Below are 22,978 nucleotides of genomic sequence, written 5' to 3'. Positions count from 1 at the left end.
ATCCCTCCATCAGAGACAGAGAGACAGGCATGATAGAAAGACAGATACACATGGGTAGGCAGATAGACAGACGGACAAACATGGACAGATAGACACTTGGGCACACACACATGCATTGACATCCAGGCTTTTTCTAAACTTTAGGATCCAGTTCTCCAGTTTGCTTTCTCCCTGATTTCTAAAAATATTAAGCCAAAAGCATCAGTGCATAATTCAGAAAAGGAAGCTGGTGTTTCTAAAGATCAACAAGTATTTTTCAGGTTGGTAGAATCAGATAGAGTCTCAATGCTCTTAAAGTTGTTCCACATGAACTGCTTCCGAACTGCTTCCAAGCAAAATTCTGTCTAAGCAAAATTCAGTTTTTTTAAACAATGTAACTATAGTACAGACAGTATTGAATAAAAAACAATCTCTACCATCTGACACTAGAAGAAACATTTCCACTGATGTTCCTTCCCTTCTAGTCTTTGTTCCATGTGCATATATATTTTTACATGACTATAATTTTAATATGTGTAGATTTTTTACACTTTGCTTTGAAAGATAAGTGAATCTTGCTTTCAGCTAAGCATTTGTCAAGGCTTTAGGATGCTCTTGTGTGTGAGATGCTGTGTTAGACTAGCAGGATTGCTTTGTGAGCATGAGGCAGGCTGAGCCAGTACCCACCAGGTGTGGGGTTTACTGGGTTTGGGTCTGGGAGTGGTCCCTCGTGAAGGATCACAAGTCTTTGCCCTAGGTCTTCTCTTTTTCAGCATTTTTATGGATAACTGTGATGAAGATCTAAGAGGCTTGCTTTAAAATCCATGGTTGACTTGAAAAAAGGTTAACTGTTACAAATAGATAACAGAATTTAGAGTTAACAAGGTTTAAGTAGGCTGTAGTGCTATTCAAAAATATATTTTATAGCAGTAAATGCATCATAATTCATTGGTGTGTAAGGAAGGAGGTGACTTTACATGGTGGCAGTTTTTGAGGAAAAGGACAGTTAGTATGAACTGGTGGCATAACATGGCTACAAAAATATCAAATTTAGATTCCGATAATAGTGTAGTGTCCATATGTCACAAAAATTAACAGTACCCTGCTCTAATTAACCACATCTGTAGTATTGTGTCCATTTCTGGCTGTCACGTTTAAAGAGAGACATTGACAAAGTAGACAACTTCCAGAACAGTCTGTGGGGATGGTGAGGGGTCTGGCAATCCTGTCATAGGAGGTATCCTCCAAGGGTCTGGAAATGTTTAGCTTGAAGACTAAAAGTAGACGTAAACTCTCTTCTGTCTGCTTCAGAAAGCACATCTAGCTGCAGTGGGTGAAAGGTAGAGATGGATTTCAACTTGAGACCTTTCTAACAGTGCAGCTCAGGAAGGGAATCAACTTAACACCTTTACTTGGTCTCTTATTTTAAAGTATCAGAAATATTTACCTTTCTTGTAATGAATATTTAATTTGAAGGCCATAATAGCATTTTAGTGTAGGATAGCAAAGATACTTGTGATGGAAACATTTTATTTTTTCTGATCAACTATCTAAAAAGAATAGTCCTATGTGTTGCAGGTTGATTTCTTACAACTTGAAAATAGCTGCAACAGGACATTTTAACACATTCTTTCCTCCCTTCTCATTTCATTTCAAACATGAAAATCTGTAGAAGTAAAGTTGTTTCCCCCCCTACAAATTATCCTGGCTTTAACTTGCTTCCTAGAGTTGTTCCTTTCCTAGTGTTTCTTGCTTGCTGAGAACGGGCTTCTCAGGCAGAGTGGCTGCAGATGCCTTGGGGGGCGCCCTGGGTTAAGGGGGAGTGGACCGCTGCTGGGCAGCTGAGACCTCAGCTGCTGGAGCCTCTTACTCAGGGGAAATGTGGAGCCATTCTCCCTTCTGCAGTCCCCGCCCCCCTCCCTTATATGTCCTTGCAATACTTAACAGTTACAATTTTTAGCTTTTCAATAGAAAATAAAACCTTTCAATCAAAAGTAGCTGCTGCCCCTGTGCTCTTTTAACTTCTCTTCCTTTCAAGTTAGCCTCGTTTCTGACTGCCAGTCTTAGTGTTTCAAACACGTCTCGGGACAGATTTTTCTTTCCCCTTCATCTGCCTATTGATTGTTTATTTTGATTATCATCTCTAACTTTGAAAATGTGATTGCTCAAAATTAACTTGTGGAGTATGCACACAGGACCCCACTTCTAAGAACTGATAACCTGTAACACATCTGACTCCATAGCAACGATTTTTATGCCCCTGACCCTTGGAAACTAAGACTCCGATGAGAAATGTGAAGAAAGAAGAGAACATTCTTCAGTCATCTTTTTAAACCAACTTTTTCCTGCCTCTTTTACTCCTGCCTATTCTCCCCACACCCAGAACTTTCTCCTCCACTCAAATTGTTAGGTCAGATATATGGGCAAGCTAACCTTGACTATGTGAAGTGTATTTTTCATGTTGAACAAGTTTCTCCTCTTCTTATTTTCTCTATCTTTTATAAAAGTGTCGTGCACTTTTGTGGGATAGTAGTAATACACCGGGCAACTTGTGATGGCTGGGTTCCCAGTTGTTGAAGATGCCACAGGCGTTCCTGAGCTAAGCTAATATTTCCGAGAGAGAAATGCTCAGCGATGAGCGCTGGCTTGTCAGCGCTCACGCACCTGATCTGCGGGCGGCTACTTGCAATTCCTTGAATGCAATACTCGCTCCTCTGCTCCTGGGTTTGGGAAGCAAATGATCTCCAACGTTTAAAATTTAAAACTTCAAGAAGTTATCTTAGGAAATAAACAGGTAGCCTTGAAACATGAGTTGCTGTGCTTATTAATGTTCTATTCTTGCAAAAATCAACGTGTTAGTAAAGCTGAAGTGCTGTTTTCTTCTTGGGTCACTTTGGTAAAATTCTTATTTTTCGTGTCTTCATCTAAGAATTTCTATGCCCTCTTTATGCGATCGTGGTTTAAATGTGTCTTATCACTTAAAAAGCGCTCGTCTTTAGCACGTCTCATTTTCTACTTAATTGCCTTGGACTAATCAGATTTTTTAGACCAGCTCTTTGGCATTCTGTACCACGGGAATCGCCACGGCATCTGTTGTGACACGGAAGGCAGACTTTTTCTCTTCTGACAAATGAAGCCGCTCGTTTCAAAAATGTTTAGGAGTTAGGCAGCTCCAGTGTAAATTCTTTCCCATTCTTTAGCTTTTCACTCATTCATCTGGTCACCACTTTGATTATCATGGAGATTTGGGGTTCACTGTGAATTTGAAAGAAGAGATCGCAGTTAATTTTCTTATAGCAGTTAAAGTGAAATATTTTAGTTCCTGATTTCTTCAGCAATAGACATAGAAGTAAAGTTGATTTTTTTACTTTGGAATGCAGAAGAAGAAAAAATTAGCCCCATGGCTTTTCTTTTTTTTTTTTTTCTCCTTAGCAAATTGGTGTTTTCTCACTGTGCGGTAAAACGTCTGTGGCTCTTCTGTCCTATGAAAGAGTTAAATCAGTGTAGCACCTTTAACATCTTTCGTTTTTTCGTAGTTATAGAATTGATTCTAATCAAAGGCCAGTACTGCAGAAGTGGAAACAGAACAGGTTGCTACATGTGCTTATCAAAATTTGAAATGTATGTTATTTTTTGTCTAGCCGTTTAAATTCTAGTTTAGTTTACAAATATACTCCTTTAAGTGATGAAAAATAAAAATATAAGGACGTTTATTGTAGGATTGATAGTAATAATGAAAAACTAGAAAAAAAATTGGGTCATCTTACTAACTAATACTTTTTTCATTCATTTATTTTTTGAGTATTGACTGGTTTTGAGACTGTGTTAGATGCTGGGGAATACACTTTCCCAGCCGTTAGGGAAGTTTTACATTAGCGGGGTTGACAAAGATTAATCAATTAATCACACATAGAAATGTGCCCTCAGAACTATGATAAGTGCTACAAACACTAGTAGAATTTCTAAGCAGGGGATTTGGCCAGACAGGGGGATTAAGGAAGGCTTCTCTGAGTAGGTACTCAGATCTGAAGGATGAGTAAACGTTAAGAGAGGTGAAGAGGAAAGGTATATTTGAGGTCAAAGGAAGAGCTCTGTAGAGGCCCTGGGGCAGGTTGCCCTGGCAAATAGGTGTTGGAAAAAGTCCAGTGATGTTGGAGCCGGGAGGGAAGGGGAACTACAATATGAAAGGAGGCTAGATAGGGGGTCAGGGAGCAAATTTTGCCGGGTCTGTTAGACTGCCTTAAAGAGTGTAATCTTCATCCTAAAACCAACGGGAAGTCTTTGGAGGGGTTTAAGCAGGACTTGATCAAATTTGCATTTCAAAAAGAGCACTTTGGCGGCATTGTGATGAAAGGATTGGAGGGGTCGGAATAGAAGCGGTAGTTCGAAGGCTACTTTACTAACCCAGAATAGAGATGATGACCTCCAGGCTAGGGTGGTGACGGGGAAATGAAGATAGGAGGGATATCTTGAGGGGTAAACAGCAATCGGAGTGGGTTGTGGATTGACATTGGGGTGGAGAGTGACAGGAAATATCAAGCATGATTTCTAGATTTCTGTTGTATTCATGAGAATGAATGGTGATACCATGCTTCTGATGAAGAATGCCGGAAGAGGACCAAACTTTAAGGGAAAGATCAAGAGTCCTAGTTTGGACAGGCTGAGTTTGAGGTGATGATAAATAAATTATGATTGAGCCACACAGCATGAAGCTTTGCAGTCTTAAAATGTGATATCATGTAAACACGTTCAAGATATATGCTAAGGGAGAAAGTGTGATCACATTATGTAAAGAAAAGCGTGGTGTATGTGTGTGTTTATATGTGTATGTGTATAAATGTACGTTTGCATATGCATAGAATATGGAAAGATGCAGGGATTATTAAGAGTGGGTACCCTCTGCAGTGGCATTAGGAGGATGGCATTGGAGGGGACTTTTATATTTTATACCCTCCTGGTTATACTATTTGAATGTATTACAATGAAAATGTGTGGCTTCTATAATAAAGAAAAATAATGACTGTTTCAAGTAAAGACCCATTAGTATATTATTGTTATATTTTTTATTTTGAGCAGAATTTTTTCCTACAGTTTTGCTTCCCTAACCCAGTAGCTCTTAACCACTTTGCCTTTTAATCCTTTCCCACTAGATTGCACTATTAGGCTAGATTTCCCCGTCTGCATAGTATTTTGTATTCTAACTTTCGCTAATTTTATTAATTTCAAAAAAGTCCAACATTTTGCAGATGAGGACATTAAATTGTAATGGTGCGTGTAACTACTGCATATATTATGTATCCCATTTTCAAGGGTCCCACTGGTGCTCCTTATGCATCTAGTGTTTCTCAGATAGAATATAGATAGTACCATTTCCGGGCAGTGAAAACCCAGTACGTGCCTTGGTTGGGCTATTTGAGCAAAGGTGTAAAACTCCAAAGAGAAGTGGATAACCCTCCCTTCTCCATGAACTATTCTATCAAACCAACACTTTTTTTTATCAGACATTTAATTTTTCATCCAGTTTTGATATATGTAATGCAAAGTCGAATCTTGTGTCCGTGCAGTTTTTGCTTTTGTTGCATTATTTCCTCAGAATAAATACCTAAGATTTTGTGAGAGTCAGAGAGTACAGATATCAATATAACTTGCTTCTTTTTATTTTATTTTAATTTTTTAACATCTTTATTGGAGTATACCTGCTTTACAATGGTGTGTTAGTTTCTGCTTTATAACAAAGTGAATCAGCTATACATATACATATGTTCCCAGATCTCCTCCCTCTTGCGTCTCCCTCCCTCCCACCCTTCCTATCCCACCCCTCTAGGTGGTCACAAAGCACCGAGCTGATCTCCCTGTGCTATGTGGCTGCTTCCCACTAGCTAACTATTTTATGTTTGGTAGTGTATATATGTCCATTGCTACTCTCTCACTTCGTCCCAGCTTACCCTTCCCCCCCTCCCCGTATCCTCAATTATAACTTGCTTCTTATCACACCTGGCTTTTGCAGCTCTCAACCAGTCTGCCTTGGCCGGTACTGGGAATGAAGACTTGCTAAGCTGCCGTCTTCTTAGCCCTGTGAAGTTTGGGGTGGTTGGAGCCCCTGGGCTTCTCCTTCCGCCGGTGAGCAGCCTCTAGCATTTACTCCACTCTGCCATACAAATATCATTTTTCATGTGTCTCATGACCGTGAAGAAAAAAAAAAAAGAGTGCTATATTCTATAATGCCAACTGTAGTGACAATAGTTTTTCCATTTGAACATCTATTTTTTTAAAAAAAACACATTTAAAGAAATCTAAAAAAAAAAAAAGAAATCTAAAATTTCCTTCATATCAAGTGAAGAGTAAATGTAATAATAGCTTATATTTTTTGAGAACATCATTGTGTGCTAAGCACTCTTCTAAGGGTTTTAAGTGTATTATCTCATTTAATATTCACAATGCCTCTATGAAGTGGGCACTGTTCTGGCCCTACCAGATGAGTAAACTGAGGTACAGAGACATTGAATAACTCACCCAGTGGAGAAAAACTGGGGTTTTGAACCCAGGCACTCTGTCTCCAGAGATGCTGATTTAAACCCTACCTTTCTGTGCTCCCAATTTTTATTTCACTCTAAAGTCTAAAATCTTACCTAGCTTGTGCTAAAATTATAAAATTCTAATAACTTTAAATTATATTAATTACTTACGTTCTGCCCCGCCAGGCTCTTCTGTTTTAACAAAGTGTAGAGGCTTCTCATTCTGGCATTTTCAGTTTGAAGTCTTGCTATTACACTTCTCTTAGGAATATTTTTTTCTGACTCCCTTTGAGGTTGGGGTGGACAGTTCTCAGCAAAGCCATTTTTTTCTCCATAGGTTCCAACTAACCTTTTAGCTTTCCTCTTTTAATGAATTGTGTGTGTGTGTGTGTACATACGTACATAACACATAGGATTAATTCTCATGGGTATTGCCTCCTTGCTAGCTGTTTCTTATCCAGCAGTCAGGGAAAACCTATTTTTTCCTAGAAAGAAAAGTAAGTTGAAGAGGACCTACTAGTAATAATAATAATATCTCAAATTACTTAAGAAATATACAGTTCACAGAGTGCTTTCCCATTTAACCATTTGGGGATCGTATTGATGAGTAGATAACGGGGACTTTGAAGTCAATCAAGAAATGGGTTCAAAATCCAACTCTGCTACTTACTAAACATAATGACCTGGGATAAGCTACATAATTTCCTAAGACTTCTTATCCTCATTGTAAAATGGAAGTAATAATACCTGTTTCACATAGTGATGATGTAAGGATTAGAATAGTTATGTATAAAACCTTTAGTGCCTTGTACTTAGCACTCAAAACTTGGTAGCTAATGATAATGTCAGCTAACATTTTTAGAGAGAAAAATATAAAAACAAGATTTCAGCATAAGAGACAATTTTAAAAGTATTAAGGATAGTTGCATAGAAAAGGGAAGAGAAAATGTAGAGGGCAAGGGAGAGACCTAATAACATGGGGAATGATAAGAGAAGGGAAGAGATGTAGGCAACATGAGCTGTCTATCCTATTTATGAAAACGAAGTCTTTGTCCCCTTTGAGTGAAATAGGAAAAGAGACAGATGAAACAGAGGACAGAGAAAGCCTTGACAGTTTGGTTCTAAGGTGAGTGTGTTAATCAGATTATATTTCATCTGGCATATTCTGCTATTTACTTGGACAGTGATGTCAGACTAAATTATTATTTATTATTTCTATCCCTTGACATTTTGATTAGCTCATCAGCAATCAGTCACTATTCACAGCTCTTCAATTGCTTTTATTAAATAGCAAACCCTTCCTCACTAAGTCAGCAAATTATTCAGGTTTGGGAGAGTCATGTCTCTTCAGAGAGTGTTTGCCCCAGGCCAGATGAGATGCAGTCATGCTGCTACAAGACTCCGCATGAATCGTGCAACCTTAAGACAATTGAATGGTTTCTAGGGAATTTAAGGGCATGCCAGTCACCATTGGATTAATTCAGGCTTTGATGAGTTTTGAGAGGGAGCATTGAGGAATTGGTTAAATTGTATACCATGCTATGCTAGCTAATTGTGTGACTGTCTTCTTAGTCCGGGCTCTGTAAACACAAGATTCATATTATTCTTTGCTTTTGTGTTTATGAATTAGAGCAAAACTCATATCCAGGTACCAATGTAGCATAGATTATCATGAACCCAATGAGCACAGTGGAGTTCTTTCAGGATTTCTGAGGATGGCCCGTTATCTTTGGAAGGAGTCCAAGAATCAGTCTATACAGGCTGACTTTATTTTTTTACACACTAGATTTAATCTTGAAAAGTAATGTATAGAGTAAATAGTTTCAAAAATTGAGTCATGTTTTCCCATCCTAAGGAAATTTGTTCTCACAGAAAAAAAATGGTGTGCTCCTTTTCTAATGAAAATTAAACTTATTAAAATACTACCTTTTTTTCCCCAATGAGTATTCTGCATTTGTCAATGTACAGATTACAATAATTTTCTTTACAAAAAGTTAGCTAAGTGGATCCATGATCTTGGACACACAGTGAAAAATAGATATTTCAGTGTTACTGAGATTTCTCCCTCAAGGTGTGGGACTTGAATGTTTAAGCAGACACATTATCCGTGGTGTTGTGTCTTGCCTTTATTGACATTGTCTGGTGAGTAGAGCAGTAAAAAGGTGTCTTTTTATTTAGATTTATTGGACTGTGGTCTCCTGTGGTCGAAGTAGGACTTTAGAAGGATCAATATAAACTTAAAAAAATTGAATATGCTCAAAGCAATGCCAGCCTTAAAACAGAGCTATATCTGTGAGATGTGTTTAAACTATTTTACCCTGCCTCTGTTTTTTAACAACTGAGGCACCAATCACATTTGTCTTTTGAATTTCGAAATTCTTGTCTGTAAAAGCCAAGTAGGCTGCACTTACACAGGACCTGGAAAGCATGAGCAATGATACGTTGGTTCACCCGGCAAGGATGTGCAGTGACATTAAATCTTATGGGTTAGTGAGGTTCTAAAAGCCAGAGTATAAGGCAAAAAATTCCGGAGACTTAAGTTACCCTAGTAAATCCTTTAAATTACCTATGAAGTACATTATGTGTAGTTTTGTGTGTATAACTGAACAATAATTCTTATGCACAGCATGGTCTGAGAACCACTGGGCTAGAATAAAGGAAGGAACAAAAGGGGTGCTGTCTGGACACCCAAGCCCTTCTTTCTTTATGGTAACTCCCCAATCCATGGAAAAGTGGAGGATTCTGAAGCGTGCCTGCTTGCCTGCTTGCCTGCAGGGTTTACTCCATTCTGCTGTTCGATGAAGCCTCTATAACATTCAGACGTGTTAACAGATCTCTTGGTTTTGTATGGATTGAACCAGACAGTCTGCATGAAAGCACCTTGCTCAGGACCAGGTGATGAGATGGATTTAAATGTAAATGTTGCTTGTCAGGCCCACATATATACATTGTTTTTTGAAGAGTTGTAGAGAAGAATTTGGCCACTTGCTTCCTGTCTTTCTAGGTTGAGATTTCCCACTGTACAGCAGTGACTTTCATGTTCTTGCAAATTGGCTGCATCTGTGGGCCAGTTGGGGATAAGAGAGAGTAAAGTTTTCAGTTATAAGGTTAGCCCTACGTTTGTCACATTTGATGTGACTTGGTTGAATATCCTATATACCCTTGGGTTCTGTAGGTCTTCTGTTGGTCTTCAAGAGTTCGTATTTGTGTGTGAGAATCACCTGATGAAACTGTGTAACCCGCCTACCTAGATTCTCCATGGTGGAGTCATGAATATGTGTTTTAAATTTTTTTATTTTGTAGTTTTTGGGGTGTGTGAGAATATGTATTTTTAGAGAGCCGCCCAGGGGATTCTTATGTAACTAGCATGTTGCCTTTGGAACCCAGCAATTAGGAAAACCCTTGGAGGTGGGATATTTTGCCACAAGAGGCCATGAGCATTTCTGATCCATTTCAGCTTAAATTATTTAGGAAATGACTACTGTATTCTTCATCTAGATTTAAAAGGACATAACTTCAGTTCTTAGGTGAATCAACCATTTATTAGGTGAATCAGCCATAAGATTGGTCTTTTAGTAGATATAAAATTAGTATACTTAGGTTTGCATAATTTAAAAATTCAATACCAACCAACTCATTTATTCACTTGGGGTGCTAAGGCCTTTGATTTCCACTCCCAGGTATCACTGAAATGATCACCTGAGGTTTTGTTTGATGGTTTATTTTTAATAACTTGGGTTTTGAGTTGTATTCTTTTTTTCATTTTGGAAGGGGACTTGGTATTTCTCATAATTTAGTTTAAGTTTAGAATTTTACTCAGAATTCAGTTTGAGAAGGAAATAACCATTTCACCTCTGATTTACTAGGGTGAGGAGCTCTTTCAACATTAGGTGTCCTGTACCCCAACAAGTGTTTCTCTCTTCACTTGTCCTTACTCTCTGATTCATGAAGTATTTTCTTTATATGCTTGTATAAAGCATATATGTTTTGTATATGCTGTACAATATACAAATACATGTATATTGTATGTTTCTGCTTGGTCCCACCCATTCTAGTTTTTCTGGGATTGTGTCTCATCATTTATGTTCCTTTTCATTACACCTAGTCTCTTTCTCTCTCCTTATGTCTTTTCCTCAGCTTATAAACAAAATTTGTTTCCCTACGCGAAAATAAACAATCTTTTTCTCTACCTTGCTGCTCCTCAGTCTGCCATATCATCTTATCTCTTTGCTTCCCTATTCTGGCCAGTGTTCTTAAAAGATTAACTCTGTTTGTTGCATCTACGTCTTGGCCTTTTGCTGTCTGGCTTCTACTCTTACCACTTTATTGGAACTCCACTTTCAAGGAGTCACCAATAACTTCTCCCCTTTCACATCTAGCAATCTTTTCTGAGCTCTCATCCGCTTTGACCTTTTTGCAGTAAGTGAGGATGTTGATCACACTCTCCTTTTTGACAACTCTTCCGTTGACATATGTATATGACACTTCAGGCTAAGTGGTCCAACCTCTCTGACCGCCTTGTCTCTTATTTCTTTGCTGAATTATCCTCTGGTTTTTGCTATGTAAATGTATTTATTAACATGTTCTTCTGCCTTTGTTGTCCCTCCCACTTTTCGTGCATTCCTTCTTGCTATATATTTCAACCCCGGAAGCTAGGACAAAACTACGGGGTACACCCTGGGGGATTTGGGAACTGAGCTGAACTCAAAGGGAACATATCTGAGATGGCTAGAGGAAGGGAGAATGAGATGGTGACCCAATGTTGTAGTTAGGAAAATGGTACCCAAATATCAAGTCTGGAAGATAAGGATGAAAAATGGGAGAGTAAGCAGTAAGATTGGTAGTTTGGATGATTGGAAATAGTATAGGCAAATAGGTCAAGAACGTGAATGTGTATCTTCTCCAGATCATTTTGTTCCTGACAGTCTAATGCGTGTTACCTGAGAGCATGATCTCTTTAAGGAATTGCACTGGGGCTTTGGCTTCAATAATCATTTCTCTGGTGATGAACTTCAAATCTGCATCCAAAGCTTGCCTTAGATTCTCCTGTGAACCAGAGCTCTATTTCCATCTTCTTCTTAGGTGGTTTCACCTGGATATCCAACTGGTACCCCACATTTAACATATCCCCAAATACATTTGTCATCTTTCTACTGAAATGGACTCTTTTTTGGCATTCCTAATACATCACTGTTCTGCGTCATCCTGGGTCAAAACTTCAAAGCCATTATTCTTTTTTTAGCCCACATCCAGCAATTTGAGAAGTACTGTCAGTATTCTCTCCCATGATGTCTTGTAACTGGCCCCACCTTTACTCTTCCTTTCTTCAACCCCTGATTATGGGCTGACTGCTACTCTACACTCCAGAGATAACCCCCTATTTAGTATCCACTGACCCTGATTCTGTTCATTGCTGCCAGTGTAATGTTTCCAAAACTCAACTGTAAATTTCAAAGACGTTTTAAACTTACCACAACATTCCAAGCCAGGGAAAATTGCTTCCCCTCTCAGTGCTATTGTAGCAGCTATGCTTTCTACCACTGTGTGTATATGTGTAATTGCTATGTGTATACACTATATTATACATTACATATATATTTTGGTACATGAATTATCAATCCCTATAGATTGTAAGCTCCTTGGAGGGCAGGAACTGTGTCTTTACTTTGTATCCCCATATATTCCTTGTATTGACATGCAACAGATATTTATTGAATGGAATTAAACAGCTCACTGGGGCTGGAAGGAATCTGATACCAGTTAATACGTAGTAGGTGATTTGTGATAGTCATTTTAATTTGACATTAATTTCATTTTTTGTGCATTTGTTTTATTCTGAAAAGCTTTTTTATTAAGCTGTGCTGATGGCATAAGTGGAACAGTTAACTGGAAGACCAAACAGGCCAACAATTTTATTATCAGCAGAAAAATGACTGCTGGGAAGAAAGATGGTGAGTTTAGGTTGTAAATCTAAATCCTTTTGGGGAGTCAATTAAATGTCCGCTTCCAATAGTCCTTTGCTTTTTTAGTCATGTGTGGACTTTTTTTTTTTTTTTGATAAGTCAGTCTGAAAAAAATCAAATTTTGTTTTCCTAATCTTCTAAAGCTTCTGATCCTCTGTGTTCTTAATCCATTATTCTCCAAGTTTTTTTCCTTTGCTGTAGTTTTCCCTTTTTTTAACCAAAAATAATTCTTGTTTTTAACCTATTGTTGCCCCTTATCCAGTCACTAGCTTGCCACTTATGAAAATTGTCCCAGTGTGGTTATTATAACAATTTACTTATAACATTGAAAAACATTAAGAAGTACATTTAACATAAATCGTTTAAAAACAGTATTTACATAACCTTAGAAAAATGGTCATAAAATATTTTGGCTAGTTGTGGATGATTTTTTGAATGATTTTTGTTGCAAAACCAAATTGGTATGTTTGCTGTTAACTAATTAGATGGCATTTGTTTTCTATGGAAAAGATAGCCTGACCCTTGAATGATTGATTGTCCTTCTAAATTATTCTTCCCTATCTTAAATGTGTTCATTAGCAATATGTCAGCACCTTTGAAATAATGCATTTCATCAGGGAGAAAAAGACTTACTTAATAACCAAAAGATTAGTTGTTTTAAAAATATCAGTTATCAATATGAGCTTTCACTTAATATTTCTGGATTACTTGTCTTTATAATCCCTCTTAACCGTACCCTCCCCCCCCCAACCCCACACACAATTTGGGCTATATGTGGTCATGAACAGAACATTAGCAGAACAGTAGCCTAGTCTCCATAACTTTGGGGTAACCAGAATATCTATTAAAAAAAAACAACAGTTTTAAAATATTTTGAAAAGAGCAGTAATTTTATGTAATAAAATGGCCTTACTGCCATATAAAACTTTCTAGGTATCTTGTAGGAGTGATTCCTGGCTTACCTCATTTTCTTCTTACATTTCTGAGTTGGGGGTCACTGACTTTTTTCCAGCTAGCATCAAATTATTCCTCAGCTAGAATCTTCTACTCCCAGATCTGTTTCACAGTAGGACCAAGGCTCCCAGCATCTCTTCTACTCTGCTGTCTTTGAAACAAACCCACAAACACCTCTGCATTTTTAAGGAATTTTCATCTCTAATATAAAAGAAAAGAGTTTTATAACAGTAAACTCTCATGAAAAGTTCACAAAAAGTTGTTTTCAAAAGCACTAGACTCACCTGTTCTAGGATCTAAGCGCATCATCCCACAGTCCTTTCCCCACACCCTCCTTAGATATTCTCAAGGGATTTTCTCTGTTTCCTTCAAGGGAATCACCCCCGGCTACCTTATCTGGGCTGCTCCTTAATCAGGCTGAGGGCCTTCGGCTTCTTCGGCACATCCACTATTCCTGTTTTCTTTTTATTTTATTTTATTTATTTTTGGTTGTGTTGGGTCTTCGTTGCTGCGCACAGGCTCTCTCTAGTTGCGGCGAGCGGGGCTACTCTTCATTGCAGCGCAAGGGCTTCTCATTGTGTTGATGAGCCCGGGCTCTTGTCGCATGGGCTTCAGTAGCTGTGGCACGCGGCCTCAGTAGTTGTGGCTCGCGGGCTCTAGAGCGCAGGCTCAGTAGTTGTGGCCACGGGCTTAGTTGCTCCATGGCATGTGGTATCTTCCCGGACCAGAGCTCGAACCCGTGTCCCCTGCATTGGCAGGCAGATTCTTAACCACTGCACCACCAGGGAAGCCCCTTCCCATTTTCTAATCTTACCAATTATGGCCCCAGATGGCCCTCAGTATTGCCATCTGCAATTTACTTCTGTCATCTCCCAGGGATTTGGGACCTGCCGTGATTCCTGCTGCCTCACAGGAGATCACTAAAGACCCTTCCTCTGGACTCCACACTATTTTGCACTAAATTGCAGTCTTTCCCTTTTCTTCAGTTTCTTCTTTTTAACGTTGATCCCTAGAATTTCTGTCCTCTTTAAGCGTGTCCCTCCATTCCTATTTGATTTTGCATAAAGGTACTCTCTAACCGGCTGTCAGGCTCAGCTATGGTGCTCTTCTTAGTGAAATGTATTCCAAGGCCTTTACCATAGCATTCTCTAGAATCTCCATCTCTTCCTTTTTCAAATTTCATGCTCCCTCTGGACCTCAAACTGATTTTCTCCTTGGAACCTGAGCCATAACTGTAAGCTCTCAAAATCGAAATGATCAATACATCGTGAGGTAACCAGTTCAGATTATTGCATTCTCTTATTTCCTCAGTTTCTCTTGAACTCATTCTTTAGCTTCTACCTTCCTGGTCTCCTCCTCTAATTTAAATCCTATCATTATAGTTCTGCATTATTAAAATATCTTACACAGAGAGTAATGAGTTTACTTTAGTGGATTGTAATAATGTAATGGACAGCCACCAAATGTATTACCTCATGTTAGCAAATCAACAAAATACGTAACTACCCTGGGTTCAAGTCCTGGCTCTTCTTCTTCCTAGTCCTGTAAGCTTGAACCTGTCATTCAGCCTCTCTGGGTTCAGTTTTGTTAACTATAAAATGAAGGACTGAACTTGATTTTTTGCATGCAAACTCCGATTGATGTTATCTGTCAGGAATCCTGGATTGAGTAGAATGCTGAGGCCATATCCAAGCAGGAAGTAATGCAATGATTTGCCTCTTAGTAGAGAAAGTTATTTGGCACGCCCTGACAGGATGACATCTAAAGCCCCTTTCAATTGCAGTGTTCTATGAGACCAAGTTTATTGATTACCAATTAAAAATGGTTTGCAACCACTTTCCAGCCGACATTTAAGAAAAAAACAACAAAACAAAACAAACACATGATCATTCTATGGAAAAATCAGGATATTTAACTCTAGTGTGGAAAAATGGTTTTAGTAAGTGGCTTTGGTTGGGGGGAGGGGAATCTCACAAAGTAACCTTTCTGCTTCTTGTAGAAAAAGATCCAAGTAGTGGTTTCTTTTCTACCTCATGTAGAGAAAAGTGGTCCTATCTCTTAGAGGAGTGAAGTTTTAAAAGGCAATTTAATGCCTTCCCCATGATGAGCTCTACAGCCCAGGTGTGGACTATCTGTGACTGAAATAAAACAATAGCTGACCACTGCCCAATGAATGGCCTTCAGTACTTTGATGTTGAGTAAACTTAAGGGGTGAAGGGCAGACTGCCGAGAAAAGCTTTTGACTCTAAGCCAAGATTTATAAAGCTGGATTGATAAAACACAGGGTAAATTTTAAAGAGGAAAAAAAAAAAAACAAAACCAAAACAGGTTGTGTACCTGGCTGCATATTGATGCCTTTCAAACTATTTTTCTACAGACATTATCTGGTCTAGTAATTAAATTTCAATTAGACTGTAGAAATAACACATTGAAAAATAAATTAGGAAGGAAACCATAAATATATCAAGCTTTGAAAACCCTGAAATGAGTTCTCTTGGTGCAGAGATATCAAATGGAATTCATCTCTTATAATCAATTACCATTAATTGGTAGCAGCTTCTTGGAGTGCTGTGTATACAGGGGCTCTGAGTGTCATAAAGAGCTTTTAGCTATTAAAACTATAAAAGAGAAGTCAAGTCTTATTTTTTTTTCTGTCCGTACTTACAGTTTCTAATTATCAGAGATGATCATATAGTAAAATAAGTTTTCAGCAATTGTATTTTTTGTGTAACTTTCTTTTTAATAATACTCCAATTCTTTAGCAGAGACGTGGTGTCTCTTCTGTAAATAGGATTTTAAGGAATTGGGATACCTAGTTGCTTAGGCAAAAGTTTATTTTAAAAGCTGTACCGGATAAGTGACTATTCAGTATTATCTTTGTATCTTAAACATATTTAAAAGTCTTCTTCATCATTCTTATCCAAATTTTTTTCAAATAATACTTACTATTAAGGCAATACTATGAACAGTTGGAAAATATGCACTGTCTTATTTAACTAATTTGCACTCAGTTAAAGCACCCTTGTCATGTTTCCCAATGAGTAGCTTACGTCTTAAAACTCTGAACACGAGAGGCAAATTAACAAAATTGAAATGCTTTTGGAAATGGGCTTCAGTTTCTTATTAATAAATTACTTATTTTAGTGTGTTATGTTCTTAGGCTGATTTAGCTATTGCTAAGGTTAATAGATCACTTAATCAATAGATCTCTTCGTTTAAATTATGCAGTATATTTCCCACACATCAAATATGTAAGAAATTATTTTATACAGCACATTAAATTCCCTCCTTTTGATTTGGCAGTTTGTTTACGTAACATATGGGTTGAATTAAGACTTTCTGTGGTACACTTATTTATTTCTGAATGCATTTAATACATAGAGTTTATGTTGCCACCTCCTCAAGTAATGGCTGTCTCCCAATTATAGTAAGACTTTCAGAAGTATACTGTGTCAACTAAGAATCAGGAAATACGCCACAAAAGGGTCTCTGGGTAGCAAGAATAGATGCAGCAAACGCAGGCTCCTGTTTTTCACACCTGGCAGAGCCCTGCGTGCGTTAAGACAGTACAAATTGGTTCTTACTTTAACATGCAGTCCCACCTCACTTGGTAGCCTCGTTTCTAAACCTGCGGCGGATTAATAGCAGCAAATTAGAAGGGATAGAGGAGCTGTTACAGGAAACATATGGATAGCAATGAGAAGTGACGGCTGACAACGTGTCTACAGATGAGAAAACAGAAAATCTATAAAACACACAACCATAAAAAGCATTAGCAAACGGTGACCCGCTAGTGCTACTGGGATCGGTAAATGACAAGGCAACCAAACAGTCCATAAGGGCATGACTGTATTATAGAGGGAAGTGCAATAATTGATGTGCCAAATGATGATCTTATGCCATAATGAAGAAGGATCGACCGCTGAGTACTTTAGAAAACTCAGGTCTCTAAAATGTTTCCTTCGTTGGGGTTCCTGCTAAACTGAGATTTTACTGTATTCTCTCAAACTGCAAAAATTAGAAAATGATGATGTAAGTGGACCTTTTAAAGTGATTAATTTGTTGATAAAGCATCTATGAGAGAGAGATCACCTTGACGTGAATACTGACAATCCTTTATGACTTCAGAGGAGAGACTTTAAGACTTAAATCTACCTGAGACTTGTAGGGTGTCACACTCAGCAGCCAGTTTATAGTCATGTCCTTGTTCTTGATGCAGAAAAAGGGCTGATAGGGGTTCTCCGGACTCTTTTGTAGAGAGTGGACTTTGTATGTGCCTGTGCACGTGCATATGCCATTAAAAAAAATCATTGTGATAATTGTGAAGTGTTATGCTCTAGATTCGTTAGCAATGCACCACCAAACCCTTTCAAAATTTGATGTTTACTAAACACATACAGATTTGCTTTTGTTTTTAAGTAATTGTAAATAAGCACACAAATGTGCACCCTCATATTTTCATCTCAGTGTTGCTCCCATAGGGAGAGAATTCCAAATGGATTATTAATAAAGGAAGACAGGATGCTATTTAGCTAGCATGAGGTCCCACTTTATTGCTACCGCCATCACCGTCTGTTACTTGGTTCTTGGCTCTCTGCTGTCCCATAAGATACATTTTTGAAAATGGTTTGTAGTTTCTATGCCTTATGATTAAAACATACAGGGAACAGTTTTATAGAAAGATTTTGGTAGCATGTTAACAAGGAATATTGGACCTGCATTTAGGGAGGGTGAAATATAACCCTGCCACTTGCCCACATATCCTTTTGCTCTTTTCAACTCAGATATGTACTTTTTCCTGTAAAAAATGCCGTTATTTATGACTACCCGTCTTCAGTTTTTAATCTTTGCAAATCTAGCTACCCTTGCGGTTTGAAGATGATGTTTTTGACCCCCCGTGGGTTGGACTTTTGGTTTAATTGTTTTGCCCATTAATGGTGATGGATTTGCACGGATTTAGCCACAGACTGGTTTCTAGTTTCATTTGTATCCAGTGGCATGTGTTTGCAGAGGTAATGGATTTGCAGCCCTAGAGGATTGGAGAGCCATGCAATCCACAGAGCAGCCAGACCCTGTGACCTCAGCTTGATTAGCAAGGCACTGTATGCTTGTATATTTCAGAGACTCTTCAGAGATTTTTTTTCAGAGATGTGTATTTCAGAGATTCTTAAAGTGTTTCAATTTCACTTTCAAGACTTTCTTTTAGGGAAAACAATATGCGTCAAGCTTGCTGTTTGTGAGTACTACCTAGACATAGGTGAGTGCAACATGTGTTCACTGTTAAGTAACAGACTTTTTTGGTGTTAGTGCAAACCCTATCAGTATTGTTCATATCGCTCATGTTTAGAACAAGAGCCCAAGTCTGAATTCTGTATGTCACTTTGTTGCTTTTGAAAGGAAGCTAGGTGTAAATACTGCCCAAATAGCCTCTGTTGAAGAGCTGTTTGTTTTTGCAAGTAACAAATGGGAAGGGTAAGGTAAAGGGCACTTCTCTAAAATGTGCTGTGGGTGCCCATAATTTAAACTGATGCTACAGAAAGGAAGTATTATTTTCACAAACAAAACATAGTGGCATAGTCATTTCCCATTTCTAGATGATGAGTGTGTCATACATCTGTATCATGTTTTTCTCAAAGTGAATGGCATACTATACTTACAGTGAAGCGGGCTTTACTGCAGAGTTGCCAAGGTAACTGACCAGCAAGTATGCAGTTCAGCAGATTGCAGAAAGGCAGTTTTACACATGGATAAAGAAATGCGCATGTAATCTTAAAACCCAGGAGGGCCATGGTAGATTGTGGTTTGGCTCTGTAGATTGTAGAAATGTTGTTTGTTGTTTTTTTTTTGTTTGTTTGTTTTGTTTTATGAAAGCAGAAAGTGAGATGTTCTACACTAGTCCTTGAAGTGAGGTAATAAACAGTGACAAGTACCCTTTTATGGTTCTATTTTAGGCCCTGCCATGGGCCATATAGAAAATAGGACCATTTCAATATTATTAATATGAACAACTTTTCTTTTTGATTTATAAGCTAGCTTTTACCACCTTATGTCAGCAAAAACTACGGGAGACTGTTAGTAGTTTATAATGTAAATGGAGGATGGTAACCCATAAACTGCTACACACATATGAGAATTAATTTAGGTTACAAAACTGAAAATGAAGTTAAGAATTATATATATTTAGAACATAAACATAAGAACTGTGTTTCCCTCTACAGTGCTTTGTATTAGAATGTATTCATCCATTTATAAAATTATTCACATATGCCAGACACCTTCTAGGTGCCGAGAAAATAACAAAGGTAAATAAAGTTCAGTGCTGGACTTCAAGGTGTTTTTAATCTCTAAAAAGAATAAATTGGATAAGCTCCAAAGAGATTCCTTTGAATTATGCAAAACATTCCTGTGCCTTGGATGTAGGATTGTGATCTAGAATTTAAACACCTTTCTGTATAGAATGAAATAACTTCTCACCAGGAGTTCACAGCTCTCCATAATTTGACTCACCTTCCCAGTTTTCCTCCCCCCTACCAGGATCTAGCGTTACTGGCTTAATTCCATTTCTTGAAAGGGCCCTGCAGTATCCCACTTTTGTATCTTGCACATTTCAACGCTGAAATTGCCCATCTCTGAGTTTCAGAATCTTGCTAGCAGTTTAAAAGCCATATTGAATTCTACTTCTTATATAAACCTTTCCCAGGTCTTTCCAGCTTCCATTGCTCTTCACCATCTTTCCAGGTCTTGCCAGAGCAGTTTGTCTCTCTGGGGTCATACCTAGTTAGGGGAGTGTTGGTCTCCCAAACCAGATGGTGAGCTCATGAAAGGCAGGGACTGGGTCTCCTTCATCTTCACATTCTCCACAGCACCAAGCATTCAGCGGATGCCATGGAATCCAGCTGGTGAAAAATCTCTAATTCTCATCCTTACTATTTTTCTGTGATTCACTTATTCTTGTTTTTTTGGAACGGGACCATTTTCACAGGTGAGTAAATTGCTCTTGGGTAGAGAATGGGTATTCTAAATGCCATGGGAATGCTTACCAGTGCTAGTACAAAACAAGTCAGGAAAGAACGAGCCTCCCTATTACCTAATTTAAACCTAACTTGCCGCTTCCTTCCTTCTGTTACCACAGCCTTTGAAGTTGTGTTTTTAGTAGTAAAGCTATGGATACATGAAGCTACAAGCCAAATATTTTAGTTCAGTTCCCCATTTTTGGCAGCCATCCACAGAACTGTAGGGGCAAGTTTTCACAGATAAAGAAACATTTTTGTGGGAGTTCCTATTTTTATGCTGAAAAATTCACTGTCAGTGATTTTGCCATCCAAGGGCTTTTAGTTAGTTGTGAGCCCGGGAGTGAGCAGCCTTGAGTTCTTAAGGTTAATTACTACATTTACAAATCCATCAGTGACTAAGAGAAAGAACTTGCCTGATAGGGTTTATCTGTTTAAAAATTGCAGCCAGTAGCCAAACAGGAAGATAGAAAATCAAAAGAGATTGTAGAGGTGACAAGGGTAATGGCAGTATTGTGTTGGTGGAGACGATGATATCAGAGGAAAAAAACGATAAGTTGAAACTAATCAAACCAATTTGGTCATTTTAATGTACTCACATCATGTATCTTAAGTAACCAGTAAATCATGAAATCTGCCCCATTTCACTTAAAGAAATGATTTGCACTGAATTTTGTGATGTAATTGTTATTGCTTATTTAGGAGGTAGCATAATAGACTAGATTGTATGTGTGAATTATTAAATGTCGAGATCAGGTAAAGTGGAATAAATCATTTCCAGGAAAGATGGGGGAATAATACTCAAAGAAACAGTATCCAATGCATTTTTATAAGTATCAATATATATGAAAGTCATCTTACATATATCAATGGTATTATGTAGTCCGATATGCTCTGTCTGGCAGACAGTTAATATGGTGGAGATTGTTACCATTTTAAAAAAATGACTCTTTATACTTTGCTTTGAAAAAAGGAAAAAGAAAAAATATACTGTAGCAATTATATAGCTGATCAGTTCTCATGATGTATTTTGTTGGTAATAATCTCCATAAAAATTACAAAAGAGATTTCATGGATGTCTTTATTATTTAATAATAATTTAAAATATTAAATATGCCTAATTCTGCTTACATAATATTTGAAAAGTCTATAAACACAGCAAGTTGAGAGTTGTTCCATGCTTTGTCCTAAAACCACTCCCCTTTAAAACAAACTTCTTAACAATCTTGCATGTTGCTTCAGTTTTCTCAGAAATTTCTACATAGTGAAACCCTTCTTTACAGTGTAAGTGAATTTTCAAAAGCAGAGCTCATTATTTGTCTTTCTGTCTCTTATCTTCCCTCTTTGTTTTCAGTGTACACTATTTTCTCCAAGGTGCACTCTGATCGGAATGTCTACCCATCTGCAGGTGTCCTCTTTGTACATGTTTTGGAAAGAGAGTATTTTAAGGGGGAATTTCCACCTTACCCAAAACCTGGTATGTTCTGGCGGGAAAAAAAGTGGTTAGTTTACTAAATTTTTCTTTTTGTTCAATGTGCATAATCTAGATGATATATGATCAAATATTACTGACATTACTTGACATGGTCTGGATATGTGATAAATTGATTGTTATAGAATATTTCCCATTTTAAGATTAGAAATTTAATTACCGAAGGAAATAACTCATTTTTGAAATTTAAAGAAAGCGTATTTCTGATTTCCTAGTCTTGAGTTTTGTGCTTCTGACAAATGATCTACCTGTATTCTCAGAGAAATAATTATAGATGTACAATTACAATTTTACACATTAAGACTTAAGAATCTTACAGAGTACATTGATTTTTGGAAAACTATACATATGTTGTAGAAGAGATAGAAATACGGTATTAAGAAAGAGTTCTCAAAAAAACTTTTACAATATGAGATAATTTTATATAACTTCATAATCATATAATGGAGATTAATTTTTCTTCAAAGTAATACCAGTTACGAAGTCCTATTTAATTTACTATCGGTTTAAATTATGTTATGTTGGATTGTCACAAATGCCATCAAATTAACGAAGATACAGAAAGAATAGCAAGAGAAAATACATTGTTATTATGACTTTTACTTAAGTAACAAATAAAAATGAATTTCTGAATATTCCAGCATTAGAATTAATATAAATATTATTTTTGTGGATTATATGATGAATAGCATACCTGAAAACACTCGTAAAATATAGTTAAGCATGTTCTCACCAGCATTCAAGAAACAAGGCAGTCTTTTCATCAATTACTTAAAAAGTGTGTTCTCGTGAGGGGCATTCTCTTTTTGCAAAACTATATAGCTAAACCTTGTGAGCAGCAGCTTCAACACTGGAGAAGAAAATGTAGTTAAGAGCATATTTCTGGAGTCAGCCAAGATTAAATTCTAGTTTCAGGGGCTTCCCTGGTGGCGCAGTGGTTGAGAGTCCGCCTGCCGATGCAGGGGACACGGGTTCGTGCCCCGGTCCGGGAAGATCCCACATGCCGCAGAGCGGCTGGGCCCGTGAGCCATGGCCGCTGAGCCTGCGTGTCCGGAGCCTGTGCTC

The 22,978-nt window shown here is 37.8% G+C and overlaps 1 protein-coding gene across 7 annotated transcripts in view; it reads left to right on the top strand.

Moving 5' to 3' along the window:
• The window catches only part of SGCE (sarcoglycan epsilon), a 67,520-nt gene that overhangs the window by 4,038 nt on the left and 40,504 nt on the right, over nt 1–22,978 (top strand). For 4 of the 7 annotated variants that reach the window (XM_004265583.3, XM_033420467.2, XM_033420466.2 and 1 more), the window contains exon 2: nt 21,776–21,898. In XM_004265583.3, coding sequence (XP_004265631.1) covers nt 21,776–21,898 — 123 coding nt within the window. Of the gene's footprint in view, nt 1–12,337; nt 12,446–21,775; nt 21,899–22,978 lie in introns of all 7 variants that reach the window. The other 3 variants (XM_033420465.2, XM_033420464.2, XM_012531521.3) reach the window with 1 other exon arrangement.

This window comes from Orcinus orca, chromosome 9 (genome assembly GCF_937001465.1).
Source record: "Orcinus orca chromosome 9, mOrcOrc1.1, whole genome shotgun sequence".
Lineage (NCBI taxonomy): Eukaryota > Metazoa > Chordata > Mammalia > Artiodactyla > Delphinidae > Orcinus > Orcinus orca.
The sequence above is the reverse complement of the archived record's forward strand: the minus strand, read 5'-3'. Positions and strand labels throughout refer to the sequence as shown.